Source organism: Mustela nigripes, chromosome 14, assembly GCF_022355385.1.
Source record: "Mustela nigripes isolate SB6536 chromosome 14, MUSNIG.SB6536, whole genome shotgun sequence".
Lineage (NCBI taxonomy): Eukaryota > Metazoa > Chordata > Mammalia > Carnivora > Mustelidae > Mustela > Mustela nigripes.
The window spans coordinates 79959352-79976221 of record NC_081570.1 but is presented as its reverse complement, the minus strand read 5'-3'; the positions used below and the strand labels follow the sequence as shown (position 1 = coordinate 79976221).

At 47.1% G+C, this 16870-nt stretch overlaps 1 protein-coding gene across 1 annotated transcript in view; it reads left to right on the top strand.

Moving 5' to 3' along the window:
* ABCA4 (ATP binding cassette subfamily A member 4) overlaps positions 1 to 16870 on the top strand; it is a 130519-nt gene that overhangs the window by 100965 nt on the left and 12684 nt on the right. Inside the window, exons 36-45 of the mRNA XM_059375441.1 lie at positions 22 to 191; positions 1861 to 2038; positions 3909 to 4024; positions 4978 to 5125; positions 8168 to 8291; positions 8641 to 8770; positions 11226 to 11346; positions 11797 to 11859; positions 13076 to 13182; positions 15831 to 15972. Coding sequence (XP_059231424.1) covers positions 22 to 191; positions 1861 to 2038; positions 3909 to 4024; positions 4978 to 5125; positions 8168 to 8291; positions 8641 to 8770; positions 11226 to 11346; positions 11797 to 11859; positions 13076 to 13182; positions 15831 to 15972 — 1299 coding nt within the window. The remainder of the gene's footprint in view (positions 1 to 21; positions 192 to 1860; positions 2039 to 3908; positions 4025 to 4977; positions 5126 to 8167; positions 8292 to 8640; positions 8771 to 11225; positions 11347 to 11796; positions 11860 to 13075; positions 13183 to 15830; positions 15973 to 16870) is intronic.

Below are 16870 nucleotides of genomic sequence, written 5' to 3'. Positions count from 1 at the left end.
AAGCCCATCTCTGCTCTGTAGGTGTGGTTTAACAACAAAGGCTGGCATGCCCTGGTGAGCTTTCTCAATGTGGCCCACAACGCCATCTTACGGACCAGCCTGCACAAGGACAAGAACCCCGAGGAGTACGGCATCACCGTCATCAGCCAGCCCCTGAACTTGACCAAGGAACAGCTCTCAGAGATCACAGTGTAAGCTGCCGCGGCCCCCAGCCTCCCAGCTCGCCCGTAGCCCTCTCCCCTCTTGAGACACCCCAAGAGGATTCTCACTAACGTGAGCTGCTGGGCAGGATAGCAAGGTTGTTAAATCAGGCACACACGAACATGAGACTTTCAAGTGCCTCATGTACCGATCAGCTTGGCCATTTTTTCTCTTCATATTTATTTGGAAAGTAAGCATAGATTTGGTTCTCTTCCCTTTTGGCTCTTAATACCAAGTTCCTCCCGGAGCTTGCACAAATACTCTCCTTACCAGTTTGCAAAGTGACTGCCGGGAACTAGGAAAGTGGAGCCAATCTTTCCTCTCCTGGAATAATCATCTTAGATTCCAGGAATTTCCCTCAGATGGCCAGGCTTTCAAGACGTCAACAGATTCTTGCCTTCCTCCAGCTTGGGTTTTCACTGCATAGCTTCAGGCAGTGAAAGATGCCAGTCCCAGGCAATCTGTAGTATGTGTGTGCCATTCGGGGTCTATATTCAGTGAGGAGGGCTTCGTGAGTGCAAACTTCTGGGAGACTGTGAGGGTCCTCATGTTCCTATCCTAGTGAATTCAGTGCCCTCAACACTCGCCCCGAATGTTCCGTGTCATTGGCTAAAACTTGGGCCCTGGTCCCCTGGGGCCTTCCTTTGGACACCCTCTGAGGGCCCTCAACTGAGGAAGAATAGTCTGTCCAATGCCAGTCCTCACTCAGCCGAGGTTTCTGCATCTGCAGCCCAGCCTCTTGAATCTGAAATAAAAAATAAGTCTTCTGTGGTTATAAAAACAGTACATAAAAGAGTGTATGATTGTTAAATAAAGTGTATAGAACAGAGTTTTTAAAAACTTATTTTCTACGGCCTTCCACACACAGTTTAAGGTCTTGCCTCTAAACATTTTGTGTTTCCTTCCGGTTATTTATGCTCTCCTTCCTGCACGTGTGGATTGTGCCCTTTGTAGTTTCAGCAGGGCTGTGCCTGACACACGCGGTGCCTCATGGGAATTAGTAGGAAGTGCTCCGCTCTCTGTGCAGGCACTGTCCGGGGCCAGCGCCCCGCTCCTACGTGACGTGCAGGTGGGACTCAGCCAACCTGCCGCCTTAGCCACTCGCTTTCTCAGAGATCCAGGAGAGAGTGAAGAGAACCAAGCTCCTATCTGACTGGCCCATTCTCTTTTCACTTAAATTTACATTATGAATATTTCCCCCTGTTGTAATACGTTTCTTGAAAGTGTGATTGAACAGGATTTTGCAGACCATATTCTGCCTAAACAGAAAACCCAGGACTTATCTACAGACAAATTATGAGAAGTAATAAGAACATTGTAGTATATGAGATTAATATAAGAATCCATTTCTGTATACCAACAAATAATTAGAAAAGGTAACAAAATTTGTTTAGATTATTATATTAACATGAAAAATGTTTGATATTAACATTAATATTAGTATTCAGTAGTATCATGGAATAGGAAAGCCACAGATATCCACGTAACCTTGACCCAGTTTGACTAGCACAACTGAGTGAAACAACAAGCTTCCAGGGGATTCTGGAGGCGATTTCCTGGAGCTGGGTAAGGCTAACTGAGCCTGAGCCTAACTTTGTCCTTCTCCAGCTTCTGCTCCTCCTTCCCCTCTCTCTCACCGTGTCTCTCATCCTCCTGCAGGCTGACCACTTCGGTGGATGCTGTGGTTGCCATCTGTGTGATTTTTGCCATGTCCTTCGTCCCAGCCAGCTTTGTCCTTTATTTGATCCAGGAGAGGGTAAACAAAGCCAAGCACCTCCAATTTGTCAGCGGAGTGAGCCCCACCACCTACTGGCTGACCAATTTCCTCTGGGACATTGTAAGTATCAGGTCATTGCTTCCGTGGGCTCACGGTGGGCAGGTATTTGTCTGGTTTGACTGAGGGGACCGAGTGGGGTGGGCTGTTGCCAGGTGCTGTGATGAGGGCCTTGTGTGTTCGCTGTTTCTTGGAAAGGCACAGAATTAGGAGCCCCAAGCCAGGGAATGATGTGGGGCCCAACTTAACAGCTACTGAGTTGGGGCTTTGCTTGCCCTGCCCCAAGGGACCTTCTGACCCAGTGAATAATTAGTGAGCTTCAGACATGAGGCTGCCTTTCCCGGGAATAATCTGGGGCTGAGGAGGTAGTATCGAGAGCTCCTTCATCCTACATTCTCTCCTTACATCCTGATCCACCCCTTAAGGGGGAAGGATGGAACTTCTCCTGAGGTAGAGTCACTGAATATAGGACATCAGTTAAATCTAAATTTCAGGTAAAATAATGATTTTAGTATAAGTATATCCCACCTGCTAAATACTGTATGCATACATACTTTTAATAAAAAACGAATCAGTTCTTTATCTGAAATTCAAATATAAATGAGCAATCCTACATTTTTATTGGCTAAATCTGGCAACCCTACCCAGTGGCCTTACTTTGCTTTCCCAAGTAACCAGATCTCCACCAAATCAGATTAGCCACCACTTTAGGGAATATAAGAAAAAATTACTTATCAAGTCAATAGCAGACTGCCACCTCTCTCACAACCAGGATTATTGGGGGCAGGAAGGAGTTAGGATGAGTTATCTTATGACAGACCACAGGGTCAAAATAAATTGGCAGCAAAGGCTTAATTATAATGTAGCTGGGGTCATTATGACATCAACTCCAGTGTTTTCTGCACACTGTGGCTAACAAGATCCTTTGTTTTATCCCAGCATTCTAAGATGAACCTGAGTCTCCATTTCATGTTATGTTAAGAGATATCATGATGGAAACCAACACAAACAACTTCTTCATGGTGGTTTTGAATAATGATGACAAATACTAGGGCTTATAAACACACGGTTTCTGTGATCTTAGCTTCTGTGATCTTAGCCACAGTCATCACTGAATAATACAAAACCAGAAACCGTCAATAACAACTAAATTCGTTCTTCTCTATGCTATCTACCTGAGAAAACACTTACACACGCACAGGGAGGAGTCAGAATCCTCAGGCCTCACTTTGGATAAGGATTTTAAGCATGAAAGTGCTGGGTTTTGCATTCTACTTTTTTTTTTTTTTTTAATAAAGATGAGGATTGTAGAATTTGTACTTTGGGCGGACCCATGCATGTGCCTAGCTACAGGGATCTCTGAGCCTGAGCAGAAACATGCATAGAAGTCTAGAGTGGGTGTCTGGTGGGAGGTAATGCTAGCCACTGTGGCTGCCCACCTCTCCCTATCTTTCCTAATGTCTTTAGGACTGAATTGTATAGGAAGGGAAGAAAAGAGATAAAGTGATAAAAGGCCTCATGAAATTCAACTATTTGTTCAATAGTTCAAATAGTTCAACTCTTTGAACTTCATGAGGCCAAGAATAAATATTTTGAGGTTTTCTGTATTCAAGAGACATGCTTAGAAAGTAGAATCAGTAGGACTTCATGACCAATTAGAAAGAGAAAAGAGAGATCAGGTGGATTTTTAGAACTCATTCTCTCAAAGATAGAGACTGAAGCTTCTCTGCACTGGGAGGTGGGTGTGGGGAGTAGTAGGAGGCCTAGGGACAACTTAATGTGTGTTGGCTGACCAAGAGCTGTTCAGACAAATAGAGTCAGAATCCCAGACCATTATAAGTGCTGGAGGAGCCTGCCCCCGCCGCCATTTTATGGAGCAGGAGACGGAGGTCCTGAGAAGTTAAGTGTCTCGTTCTCCTCTTCTCTCTTCGAGATGAATTACGCTGTGAGCGCTGCTCTGGTGGTGGGAATCTTCATTGGGTTTCAGAAGAAAGCCTACACTTCTCCAGAAAATCTCCCTGCCCTTGTTGCCCTGCTCATGCTGTATGGGTGAGTTGTTTGGGTCATTAGCTAATGCCACCCAAAGGGAAGCCAAGAGAGGTGCGTGCCCTTCTGGCAGGAAACCAGGATTTCTGGCAGGCAGGTTAGCACCCTCCGCAGGGTGTGCTGCTACCGACCAGGAATCTCTTGCAGGCTCCATGCATGGAGCTGCTTCTGAGGCTTGAATGAATGTTCTTCCACTCCAGCTGGGGCCTGACCAGGATCTGGGAGTCCCTCATTCTCCCATCCCTCACCCGTCTCTGATTCTCATTCATCCATAGCCAACCTGTCCATCTCAGTGTCTCCTGCTGGACTGGCCAAGAGTTATTTGCACATGGAAGACTGCAGCTGAAAGGCTGCCCCTGAGCCAGGGCCAGAGGATGACACAGGGATTAAATCTTATAGAATCATAGAGCAGGACATGCAACTTTATACCCTGGCCTACTCCCCACTGTGTATGTACTCATGGACAAGTAATTATCCCATCTGGGCCTCAGTTTCCTCATCTGTAAAATGGAAATAACGACACCTGGTCCTTCCTGCAAAGGCCAGTGAAATCTTGCGGGAGCAGTGTTCTCTGTTCATCTCTCTGAGAAATAAAGAATTCAGGAGCCAGGACTGTCAGTTGTGAAGATGAGCCTCCTGGGATCTCAGCTTGGCTTTGGTGATCCCAACTAGAGTGGGAAGCATTGTGGATAGACACAGCCCCTCTGCCTGGTAAAAGGCATGTTAACAGCTACCATCTCACTTGCTCCTCACCAAACCCCAGTGAGATAGCCAGGGAAGAAATCACTGTCTCCCTTCAAAGATGAGGAATGAAGACCAAGGGACGGAGCCACTTTCTGATCATCCTGGGACTCTCGCCAGGGCAGGCATGTCCCCTCATGTGGGGAAATGCATTATATCTAGTGGTACAGAAACTGCAACTCGGTCACACTGCATTGTGTCCTTTCCCCTCACAGATGGGCAGTCATTCCCATGATGTACCCCGCGTCCTTCCTGTTCGATATCCCCAGCACAGCCTACGTGGCCTTGTCTTGTGCTAATCTGTTTATCGGCATCAACAGCAGTGCCATCACCTTCATCTTGGAATTATTTGAGAATAACCAGGTGAGCATGACTTCTGTGGCTTCCTTGTTGGATCACGAAAATATTAGAGAGCGTGCCTGATGGTCAAGCCGAGCCAGAAGCAAATACTGTGGCCGGGCCCCCTTGGTGCATCCGTGAATGTGGCTCCCTTCTTCCTTCCCTCTCTCCATCCTTGCCTCCTTCCCTTCACGTTCCCTCTTCGTCCTCCCTCTCCCCTCCCCCCTCCTCCCTCCCCCCATTCCTTCCTTCCTTCCCTGTTTTCAGCAAGCTCATTTAACTGTATTTGTGTGCTCTGAGTCGCATGGTTTTCTGAGCTTGTTTTGCAAGCTATAAATGACCTTTTGGGATCCCAAGCTTTTAGATCTTCTTACTCCTTCAGAATTTCCTTGGTGACTTTGACTGTTGGGTTTTTCTACACACACACACATTCACACATACATGGGTGAGTGCACTGACGTGATTTCAAAGGAACGAAAAGGCCTACAAGGAAGTCTCCTTCCTACCCCTGACTCCCAGTCATCTGCTCTGCTTCTCCAGAGATGACCTTGCATTTCTGTTTCTTAGGTGTTCTGGCAACAAATAAACAAATGCATAAATTTTTTATCTCCTACTTTCTTTTACATATAGTAATGGAGTAACACTTACTATTCTATATGAAACTTAATTCTGAGGATAGGGTTAGAAATGTACGGTGCTGAGTGAATCACTTTTCTGAGCTATGAAGTACAGTTGTCCTGTGCATGCTCCCTAGATGTCTCCTGGCCCAGAAAGAGCAGGCCAGGCTAACCCCTAAAACAATGACAGCAGCTCCAGGGCTGTCTGTGCGCCCCACCTCCATAGCCAGCTGTGTCTGAGCCTGGGTTTGGCCAGCCCAGCCCGGAACACTCTCAAGCCCCAGCAGGCCTGCCAGTGGCCTCTCTAGCCTGTTCCTCCCTCACTAGGTCTTTGAGTTCAGAGTGTGCACACCAGCCAGCACATCAGCACTGCTGTCCTGCGACCCCTGTCCCCACTTCTGCCTCTGGGCCCTGCTGGGAGGACCTCAGGCAATCTCCACTTACCCCCAGCCCCATGGCCTCCTGAGTGATGCTTCCCCAGACCTTGTCAGACTTCCTGCAACAAAACCCCATTTGTCCCATGACTTGTAAAAAAATGTACTATGTCACAGTCAGAGAAATGGATGGGAAAGAACACAGACTCTGCTGATGACAGAGCCTCCTGACATACTGAAAATGCTCCTCTTCAGAACTGTTTGTCATGGGCTCACAGCCCACTGTGTCTTAAGAGATTGTGTTACTTCAGAAAAATTAAAGAGTAAGCTCAAAACACTCTCCCTGCTGAGGGCTACACTCGTCTAGCTGACATTTCTGGAGCACATCCCCTTCCCCTGCAGAAAAGCTGCTTATTTTCTTGTAAGTCCTCAGAGAGGCAGATGCTGCAGAGATTCTGCTATGCCTCTGGAGGTCCCAGGTCCCAGAGCTGCTGTCCCCACCGAATCAAGAGGCATCAGCTAGGTGAACACCACATAATGATGGTGCAGGCGTAAACCCATGTGAGCTGCTTATCCTACCCTACAGGAACTCCCAGGCCAGTCTAGAAAGGACCTGTGCCCCAAGCTAGGAACCAATATGAACCGTAGTACCTGGCATTCCATAAGACAGCATGTGATAGAAGAGCAAGGGAAGGAGACAGATAAAACACTGCAGATAAGAATGAGCTAAAGTGCTAGGCTACAGGGCTCAGGAGAATCCATGCAGAGGAAATTCCGTTGAGCCTGGCCTGGAATAAGAAGGATTTTATTAGCCCATTTAATAAATAATGAGGTGCCTCCTATGAGCTAATCATTGAGTAAGGAGGACCCAGCCCCTATCCTCCAAAATAATTAGGACCCAGTCCCTATCCTTCAGAGACCAGTGGCTAGCAGGGACAGCGGGCAAAGTAAGAAGTACTTAACCCTGTGACAGTGTTGTAGATACTATCAGAGAGAAGTAGGTATTTTACATAGAAATCTGAAAAGGCTTTTGAGAGAAGGGATTATTTGAGCTAGGTTTTTTTTTTTTTTTTAAGATTCTATTTATTTATTTGGGAAAGGGAGAGAGAATCTCAAGCAGACTCCACTCTATGCATACAGCCTGAAGTAGGGCTCAATCTCAAGACCCTGACTTCGTGACCTAAGCCAAAACCAGGGGCTGGATATTTAATGGACTGAGCTACCCAGGCATTGCTCCAGCTAGCTTTCCAAAGTTCTGGAATCTTTGGATGGGGAGAGAGCATTCTTTCCTAATAGGAGTCATTAATAGAAGCTAGGGGCACAAAGGCCTAAAGGCAAAAAAGCACTGTGCTGGGAGGAGGGGGAGCACTGTGCATGGAGAGGGGAGCAAGAGAGGTCATGTGAGCAAAGGTGTGTGGGCCAGAAGGAAGCCAGTTGTGCTGTAGTGGCAGGGGTGTGGGGTGCAGATTAATGGGCAGCCTCTGCCCTCTTGGGGGAGGCTCTGGCCAACACTGTTGGGCTAAAGTAGCAACCACCATCTGACCACCTGAAAACAAGTTCCCCCAACTCAACACACACACCAGAGAGTCCCCGTTCCATTTTTCTACTGGCAACAGCCACAGACACCTAGCTGTCCTGTGGGAGCTGAGAAGCAGAGCCGGAAGACACACAGGGCCCCTCTCCCCTCTAGCACAAGCAGGGCTAAGACCAGATGCAAGAGCCTCAGAAGCTCATCACAGCTCACAGCTGCACCATAGGAGGAAAAGCCTGGGCTGCACTCCCAGCAGCTGCTGCTTCTCCCAGGAGCAAATGCCTTGGAGGGCTGGTGTATAAGTGAGTCTGCCGTGACAGCTCCCCAGGCAGGCTGTCTGCCTAGTGGCCCCTCCTGCGAGTATTCTAGAACCTCCATATGTGCGTGACAGATCCTTCCTGCGGCCAGTCTGACTGCTAGGCCCCCTCCATCTGTAGGCCTCACCCTGGTCCTGCCCAACGAGGGCCTCCAGGCCCCACCCTGCTTAGGAGGGGCAGGTAGGGTCAGTCCCCACAGCTGACTGCCCTGTTTTTCTGTGTTTCAGACACTGCTCAGATTCAATGCCGTGCTGAGGAAGCTGCTCATTATCTTCCCCCACTTCTGCCTGGGCCGGGGCCTCATTGACCTGGCGCTGAGCCAGGCCGTGACAGATGTCTACGCCCGGTTTGGTGGGTGGCCTTCGAGGCCCCAGATCCTCTGCGCAGGGGCGGGCTGCCGGGGGAGTTCCTATGCCAGACCTGAAGCCTGGGCTAGAGCAGGGGGACACCTGGTGGGTCTGGGAGTATACTTCTGCCCACAAGGGATCAATCGCTTCTGTCTCTGTGGCTGAGGAGCCATAGGAGATGTCAGGAGCAGGCTCCAACTCTTCTCTGCTCTGACTAGAACAACTGAGCTGGGGCCTGGGTCCAGCTGTCGCTTACTCCTTTGCATCAGGCCTGGTCCAGCTGGGCCAAACGGTATGACCAGGTCTCTGGGGGGCAACTGGGGCAGCTGAATGGACTTCATTCCTGTCCGCAGGTGAGGAGCACTCCACAAACCCATTCCAGTGGGACCTGATTGGGAAGAACCTGGTTGCCATGGCTGCAGAAGGGGTGGTGTACTTCCTCCTGACTCTCCTCATTCAGCACCACTTCTTCCTCACCCGATGGTATGTTCAGGCCGCTGCCCTAAGGCTGCTGAGGGCAGCGTCTTGCATCTGTCCAGGGACTTGGCTTCATATCCATGCAGTCCTCTCTTTCCTCACCAGCCCCTCTCCACAATGGTTCTCTATACCCTTAAAGGCTGGCTTATTCTGAATAACACGAGGACAGAGACACTAAAATAGGTACTTTGGAACTTGGAAGAATCTAAGCTTGAAAGTATTTAAAATACAGCTTTTTAAAAAAAATTTTATTTATTTATTTATTTGACAGAGATTACAAGTAGGCAGAGAGGCAGGCAGAGAAAGAGGAGGAAGCAGGTTCCCTGCGGAGCAGAGAGTCTGATGTGGGGCTCGATCCCAGGACCCTGGGATCATGACCTGAGCCGAAGGCAGAGGCTTTAACCCACTGAGCCACCCAGGAGCCCCTAAAATATAGTTTTTCATTTCATTCACTAATATTTAAAACCTCTCACCTCATTAACAGATACTCCTTTTAAGTTGGATAATCATCTTACAGATGATGACAAGGGAGATCCAAAGTACTGGGAAATAGATTTATGCGTTCACAAGAAAACAGACAAGGTGGGCCCCTTTGCTAATTAGAGATATGAGAGTGGGGACAGGGAGTAACATAGGATGACAACCAGGGCGACTGAAGCCAGGAGCAGTGTGAAGAGTGGGTGCAGGGATTGTGCCCCTCTGGGTGGGAGCAGCGGGGGCAGTGACTGCCAACCGTGACCCAGCCCAGTTGTGCCATTTTTTCCTGGCTTCTTGACCCAGGCCTTGCCTCCTTCTGACATGAGCGCTCAGGTTTCCAGAAGGCTGTCCCTCTGCCATCCAGGCTGACCTTCACTAGGGCTTAGCCCAGGGCCCCCAACTGCAGATCACTGGGCCCTTGGGACGTGTGCTTTTCCAGACAGTGTTTTGCGTCTTATCCTTTTGTCATCTTGGGCTGAGTCTGGCTACATATAAATAAAGATACGGAGGACTTGGTTTGGGTTTTAATCCATAGGGAACTGAGTTACCAGAAACAGATGTAGCTGGGAGGATTGAACGAGATAATGGGTATCAACACACTTGGAATAAAATGACGTGACCGGGAAGTGGTGCTATTATGGGGGACGATGGGGTGGGTGATGTCTGTGGAACCCTCAGCTCCCACAGGCCTCCTTCTACAGCTCTGGCCACTTTTTAGACCTTGGGATAGAAGGGAGAAGGCAGACTTGTTTACCAAAACAGACTAAGTAGTTTCAGACTCTGGTGTCAAAAAATTGAGCACATCTTACCACGTTAGGCCTGAAATCACACCAGAGAAGTATTCCACGATCTGTGGCTTCACCACAGCCATGCTCATGCTGAGAGGCAACAAACAGGCAAAAAGAAGGGCAGAAGAAAGGGAGTTTTTGGTAGAGGACATGCTAACATGTGGGGAGTTCACAGAAGGGTAAAAGTGAGGGGGTGAGAGAGGAGTCTGGAGAGGTAGGGAGAGCCAAGTCCTGAAATGCGCATTACCTTGGTGAGGACTTCAAGTTTAAGCCTGAAGGCAGCAGGGAGCTGTTGTAGTGTTTTAATCAGGCAGGTGAATGATCTGCCCAGTCTAGAAGGAGAGAGACCAGACAGGAGGCCATTTTGGCACCCAAGCAAGAGTCAGTGGTGGCCTGGATAGGAGAGGGGCCATTGGGGGGTGGAGAAGAATAGGTTGATTGGGTAAATGGTAGACAAGACAAGATTTATGATGAATTAGAAGTGGCCAGTGAGGGTGCCTGGGTGGCTCAGTGGGTTAAGCCGCTGCCTTCGGCTCAGGTCATGATCTCAGGGTCCTGGGATCGAGTCCCGCATTGGGCTCTCTGTTCAGCAGGGGCCTGCTTCCTTCCCTTCCCCTCTCTCTGCCTGCCTCTCTGCCTGCTGTGATCTCTCTCTGTCAAATAAATAAATAAAATCTTAAAAAAAAAAAAAAAAGAAGTGGCCAGTGAGATTGTAGGCCAAAGTGGTCAGGGAGGGTTTCAGAGAAGATGCTGTGTTTTTAAGGTTGGGGAGGCTTCTGTTTGGCAGAGCAGAAGGAAGAGGACGCTGAGGCCCTGGACATGCCTCTAGAGGCTGGGAGTCAGGGAAGTCTAGTAGGTACTAGGGACCAAGTCTTGATCAGATGGTTGGGAGAGGAGTTAGTTCAAGAGATAAGTGGGAGACGGGTGATGTTTACTGAGTGCTTACCATAGATGAAGTGTTTTAATAATGATAACAGTTGCCAGGTTTTGAGTTCTGACTCCATGCCACATGCTGTGCCAAGTTCATCTCCATAGTCTTGTGAGGTAGGCACTCTTTTCCTCTCCCTACTATATGGTTGAAGGAGGTGAGGTTTAGAGAGGTTCAGTGACACATCCAGGGTCACACATGGGGAGACCAGGACTGGAAAGCGTACGCTCTGCACGCCAACCCATTCCTCTCCCCTTCCATCCTCTAGGATCGCCGAGCCTGCGAAGGAACCCATCATAGATGAAGATGACGATGTGGCTGAAGAAAGACAAAGAATCATTAGTGGGGGAAATAAAACTGATATCTTAAGGCTAAATGAACTAACCAAGGTAAGGGAGTAGGTGCAGATGAATTAATCTGGAAGTGCCAGTTGGATCCACAGATGGTACAATGGTAATTTGCCTTTTGCAGACTAAGCAATGTGCCTATGCAAGCAATTCATTTTCCTAATTCTATGTGAGATTGTCATCGCTATGTTATAGCTTGCCTTCCAAGAACACCTAACTCCAGTGCGTTCACCCCAGTATTCATCTTGGGCTCTGGCACAGGGCCTCCGTGGGAGCCCCTACACCTGAGCCTCACTCACCCTTCCCCCTTCCGTCTCTGCATGGTGGGTCAGCTTCAAGGTTTCCCAGGGCTCACAACGCCTCTCTGAACACCCGTGCCATTATGTAACCTCCTCGTGTCGGTAGTTCTCCCCTAAACCACCCTTTGCTCTCTCTTCCCTTCCCGCTCGAACCCTCTCGCTGTTCTCAGTCCAGTTTCTCTGCATCTTGCAGATTTATTCAGGCACCTCCAGCCCAGCAGTGGACAGGCTGTGTGTCGGCGTACGCCCTGGAGAGGTGGGTACCCTGCAGACTCCTGTGTGTGCTGCTTCTCCCTGCTGTGACAGGGATCTTGCAAAGAAATCAGAGGCAGCCACAGAGGTCATTTTAAAATTTCTAGCAGCCACATGAAAAAAGTAAAAAAATAAAAAATTTTAAAAAACAGGTGAAATTAATCTTGATGATTTATTTTTCCTAATATATCTGAAGTATTGTTGCCTTAATATGTAATTTATATAAAAAATTACTGATGCAACATTTTACATTCTTTTTTTGTTATTGCTTTAAGTTTTCAAAATTCTGGGTGTTTTATACATAATAGCACATGTCAGTTCAGACCAGATGCATTTCAAGCGCTCAGTGGTCACTGTAAGAAAGGAAAATCCTCTTTCCTCTACCCTCCTGGGTTCTCTGCTTAGAGCTCTGCAAATTGGACTGATTAAGAAGAAAAAAACAAACAAATTTATTAGGGAATGATCAGAGATAAATGACAGGAGAGGTGGTTAGAACTTGGGCTTATATAGCATCTTAGCAAAGGAATGATACATTTTTAGGAAAGTGACAAGACAAAGGGAAAGGACCTTGAGTCAGTGGGGTTGGAGAATTATAGAAAAGGCAAATATGGGGGAAACCAATAGTAGATAAAGGCTGGTGAGTAGTTTGTTATGTAGATTCCTCTGGTGCTGTCTCCAGGCTAAGGCTTGGAAGCTGTTTCTGGCAATTAACTTTTATTCTTCCTGTTAGAGAGGGCAAGAGAGGACACCTTGTAAATTTATGTCGTGCTTTGAGGCACAGGAGAATTTCTTTTTTTTATTTAAGATTTTATTTATTTATTAGAAAGAGAGCACAAGCAGGGGAAACAGGAGAGGGAGAAGCAGACCCCTGCCAACTAGGGAGCCCGACACAGGCCTCCATCACAGGAGCCTGGAATCATGACCTGAACTGAAGACAGACACTTAACTGAGTGAGCCACCCAGGTGCCCCCAAAGAGCTTTTCTTATATCTGCTGCTCCTTAATTGCCTTCAGCTCAAAAGCATCCTGAGACTAAAGTGGCATATCTTGAGGTGGCAAATTCTGCTAGCCTGTACCACACATGGCTAGTGGTCTTCGTTATGGCAGCCCAAGTTGAAAGTGTTTCCCATCTACCCACACACTTGCCCTAGGGCCTCACAGTCCCCACTCCCTGGGCTGCTTGGGTTGTAGGATGAGGCCAGTTTATATGTTCTCCTATAGTGCTTCGGTCTTCTGGGAGTGAATGGAGCTGGCAAAACAACCACATTCAAGATGCTTACTGGAGACACCACAGTGACCTCTGGTGACGCAACTATAGCAGGCAAGAGGTGAGTGTCCTGCTCTTCCTGTCTTGGGGTGTCTCTCACAGGTCCTGAGCCATGTTCCTGTTCCAGCATAAGGAGAGTGAACATCAGACCCTGTAATAAGGATGATCCTTAGAGCTTGGCAGATCTGTGCAGAGGAGTAGGCCTCCCAGAGAGCATGGTCCAAAATGTACCAGATGTAGACTTTCTGGGAAATTGAATTGAATTGTGATTGTTAAGACATGCCCCCTGTAAGCATGGATTCTTGGAAACTTCTGGGAAGCACTATGTCATGGGTTCTTAGTCTTTTTGAGGTTATAGACTCCTTTAAATGTCTGATGGACATTTGCGCTTTCTTCATAAATATATAGACCATTATTGGGGCACCTGGCTGGCTCATTTAGTAGAGCATGTGACTCTTGATCTTGGGGTTGTGGGTTCAGGCACAACATTGGGTGTAGAGATTACTTAAAAAAAGAAAAAGTCTTAAAAATACACACATACACACACATGCACACACCATTATCCCCCATTATTTCCCTCCATACATTTTCTACATTTTTGCAAAAAGTTCACTTTTTTCCCAGATTAAGAACCCCTGTGGGGAAGTACCCTTTCTCTGGATCGAGTTTCTAGATGGGGGTTGGTTTAAGAAACTTCAGGGGCTTTAGTCTGATTGGGCTGTTTTTGTACCAGTGCTTGGCTTTACCAGGCCAAGGAGCCTTTATAAAGGGAAAACTGGCATGTGTCCTTGGATTCCGGAGGGTGCCTGCTGCTCTCCGGAACAAGGTTTGCGTAAACAAACTGGTCCTCTATGGTACAGGATCAAGAATACGAGACTACACTGTTTGTCACTTTCCAGGCTGCTCCCTGAACAGCAGAGCTCACAGGCATCAGATGTGCCCAGACAAACACTCCGCCTCAATTTATAAGCAGAGTTAGGCAGTGCTGACTTCTGCTCAGCATGTGCCTGACAGGGGCCTCCTTCCCCCACCTGGGACCCATGCTCAGCAACATGGCTGAAGGCCCACTGGACATGGCTCAGACCAGATGACTTTGGTTCTTCGGCCTTCCCCAGCCATCCCTATTGGGTCTAGAGCAGAGGAACAAGCAGGGGTAAAGCCAGGCCATGGCTGAGTCGGTCTCATCTGTAGATCCAGCTTAGCCTGCAACCAAGCAAGTAACTTGACAGGGGTAACAAAAGGAATCTTGGGGGACCAAGGGATAGCAGGCAGGAGGATATAATGGGATTTTCCTTAAGACATCAGACGACAGTCCAAGTAAGACACAGCCTGATGCCTAGAAGACAGAAGCTAGATGAAGTGAAAACTGGAACACAGCTGTAAGTTTAAGATGCAGGATTGGGTTCCTCTGGTAGGACAAGCTCCCATGAATTTGGAAAAATACTCTCCTTGCTTCCCTGGATGGCTTTAACTGGTCCAGCCATACCTGAAGTACTTTGTATTACAGTGCGGGGGCTGCGTGGTGTCTCTCTGTCCCATCCTGTCGCACCCATCTTTTATGCATAGATCCTAAGCTACAAGGGAAGCAGGGGAGCAGGGAGAGATTAGACTAGATTTGACAGTTTATTTTTTCATCAAGGCAATGTATTTTCTAGTCAGGGAGAACATTATCAGTCAAGGGGAGTTGATAAACTCAATTCACTTTCTCTCTGCTCCTTGCCAGTCTCTTACTCTGGGTACGAATCTGACTGGTTCCCCTTTCATTTACTGTATCTCTGCCAAAACCCCAGATGGAGAAGTTTACTTCCTTAAGGGTGCATGCATCTTCTCTGATTATGTCCCAGATGTCTGAAAGAGATCAGAAATCACTGGTCATTTTCTTTTTTTTTTTTCTTTTAAAGATTTATTTACTTTTAGAGAGAGAGTGTGTGCGCACTGAATGGGAGAGGGACAGAGGGCAAGGGAGAGAGAGAGAATCTCAAACAGACTCCCCACTGAGCAAGAAGCCCAATGCAGGCCTTGATCCCAAAATCCACGAAATCATGAACTGAGCCAAAACCATAAGTCAAACGCTTAATGGACAGAGCCTCCCAGGCACCCCTCACTGGTCATTTTCTAAAGCCTGATCTTCCCTTCGTTTTTATTTTTTTATTTATTTATTTATTTTAAAGGTACAGGTTTTTTTTTTTTTTTTTAAGATTTTTATTTTTTTTTTTGACAGAGAGAGATCACAAGTAGACAGAGAGGCAGGCAGAGAGAGAGAGAGGAAAGGAAGGAAGCAGGCTCCTCGCCGAGCAGAGAGCCCGATGTGGGACTCGATCCCAGGACCCTGAGATCATGACCTGAGCCGAAGGCAGCAGCTTAACCCACTGAGCCACCCAGGCGCCCTTCCCTTTGTTTTTAAATCCACATATGAGGTGACCCACTCCAAAACTAAAGCTGACTTGGGTAACAGAGATTCAGTTTATCCTAGAAAGAGAAACTTGCAAAGATCTATTGGATTCAATGCTCAGAATTCCAGAAGTTCATCAGTTTCTAACCAAAGGGCCCCAGCTTTGAATTATAAATGTTTTGCACATTTGTGAAGCAAAGCAGAATAGAAGAGGTAGCTTGTGTATCCCATTGACAGAAGCTCTCCAGCCTCAGTTCTGTTGTCACCACCCCCAACCCGTTTGAAGAAAACTTGCTGATTCCTTTTTCTTCTTGCAGTATTTTAACCAATATATCTGACGTCCATCAAAATATGGGCTACTGTCCTCAGTTTGATGCAATCGATGACCTGCTTACAGGGCGAGAACATCTTTACCTTTATGCCCGGCTTCGAGGTGTACCAGCAGATGAAATTGAGAGGGTAAAAAATGGTTTCTTGTAGCCACTCAGGAGTTTGGTAATTCCTAAGCCTTTTTCATGGGAGTGAATTTATTTGGGGATGGGAAAGCTGAAACATGCTGTCCATTCAACACATGCTTTTTGAGTGTCTACTGTATGCCAAATACTGCTATATTTGGGTGAATAGCAGTAAACAAAACAAGAAAATCCCTGTCTTCCTATCTAACAAAGCAATGTATGTATTTACCCTTGGATTCAGCAATCTCACTTCTGGGAATTTACCCAAAGATACACCCTCCCACAGTGCAAAATACACATACATGAACAGCTTCTTCATCACATTCGTAGTCACAGAACATTGGGAATTACCTAAATACTCAAGCATAGGAGATTGGTTGACTCATTTATGCTCCATGTACATAAGAAAGTCATACGCAGCTGTTACACACACACACACGCACACACACACACACACACACAGAAAATCTCTGTGAACTGATAGGGAGTTATTTCCTAGAGTTATTGTTAAGTAAAAAAAAGCAAAGGGCTAAAGAACACGGGCTGAATTTTACTTTTCTCCCCCACTATTTTCTACTGAAGTATAGTTGACATACAATGTGACATTAGCCAGAAGGTTGTAACATGATTTGACAACTCCATGCATTATGCTATGCCCTCCAGAGTGTAGCTCCCATCTGACACCATGCAGTGCTACTGTAACACTATTGCAATGACAAATTCCACAGCTGGGACAGTATAGGTATAAAATGAGCCTGAAACATCTTATTATGTCAGAAAGTAAAGTGCTTAAAAAAAAAAAAAAAAAAAAAAAAAAAAGAAGTATGTCGGAGCTAGGCAGAAGCCATCTTAAAGGGGTTCCCAATAGCCAAACAGGGTACAGTTAGAACATCAAAACAATA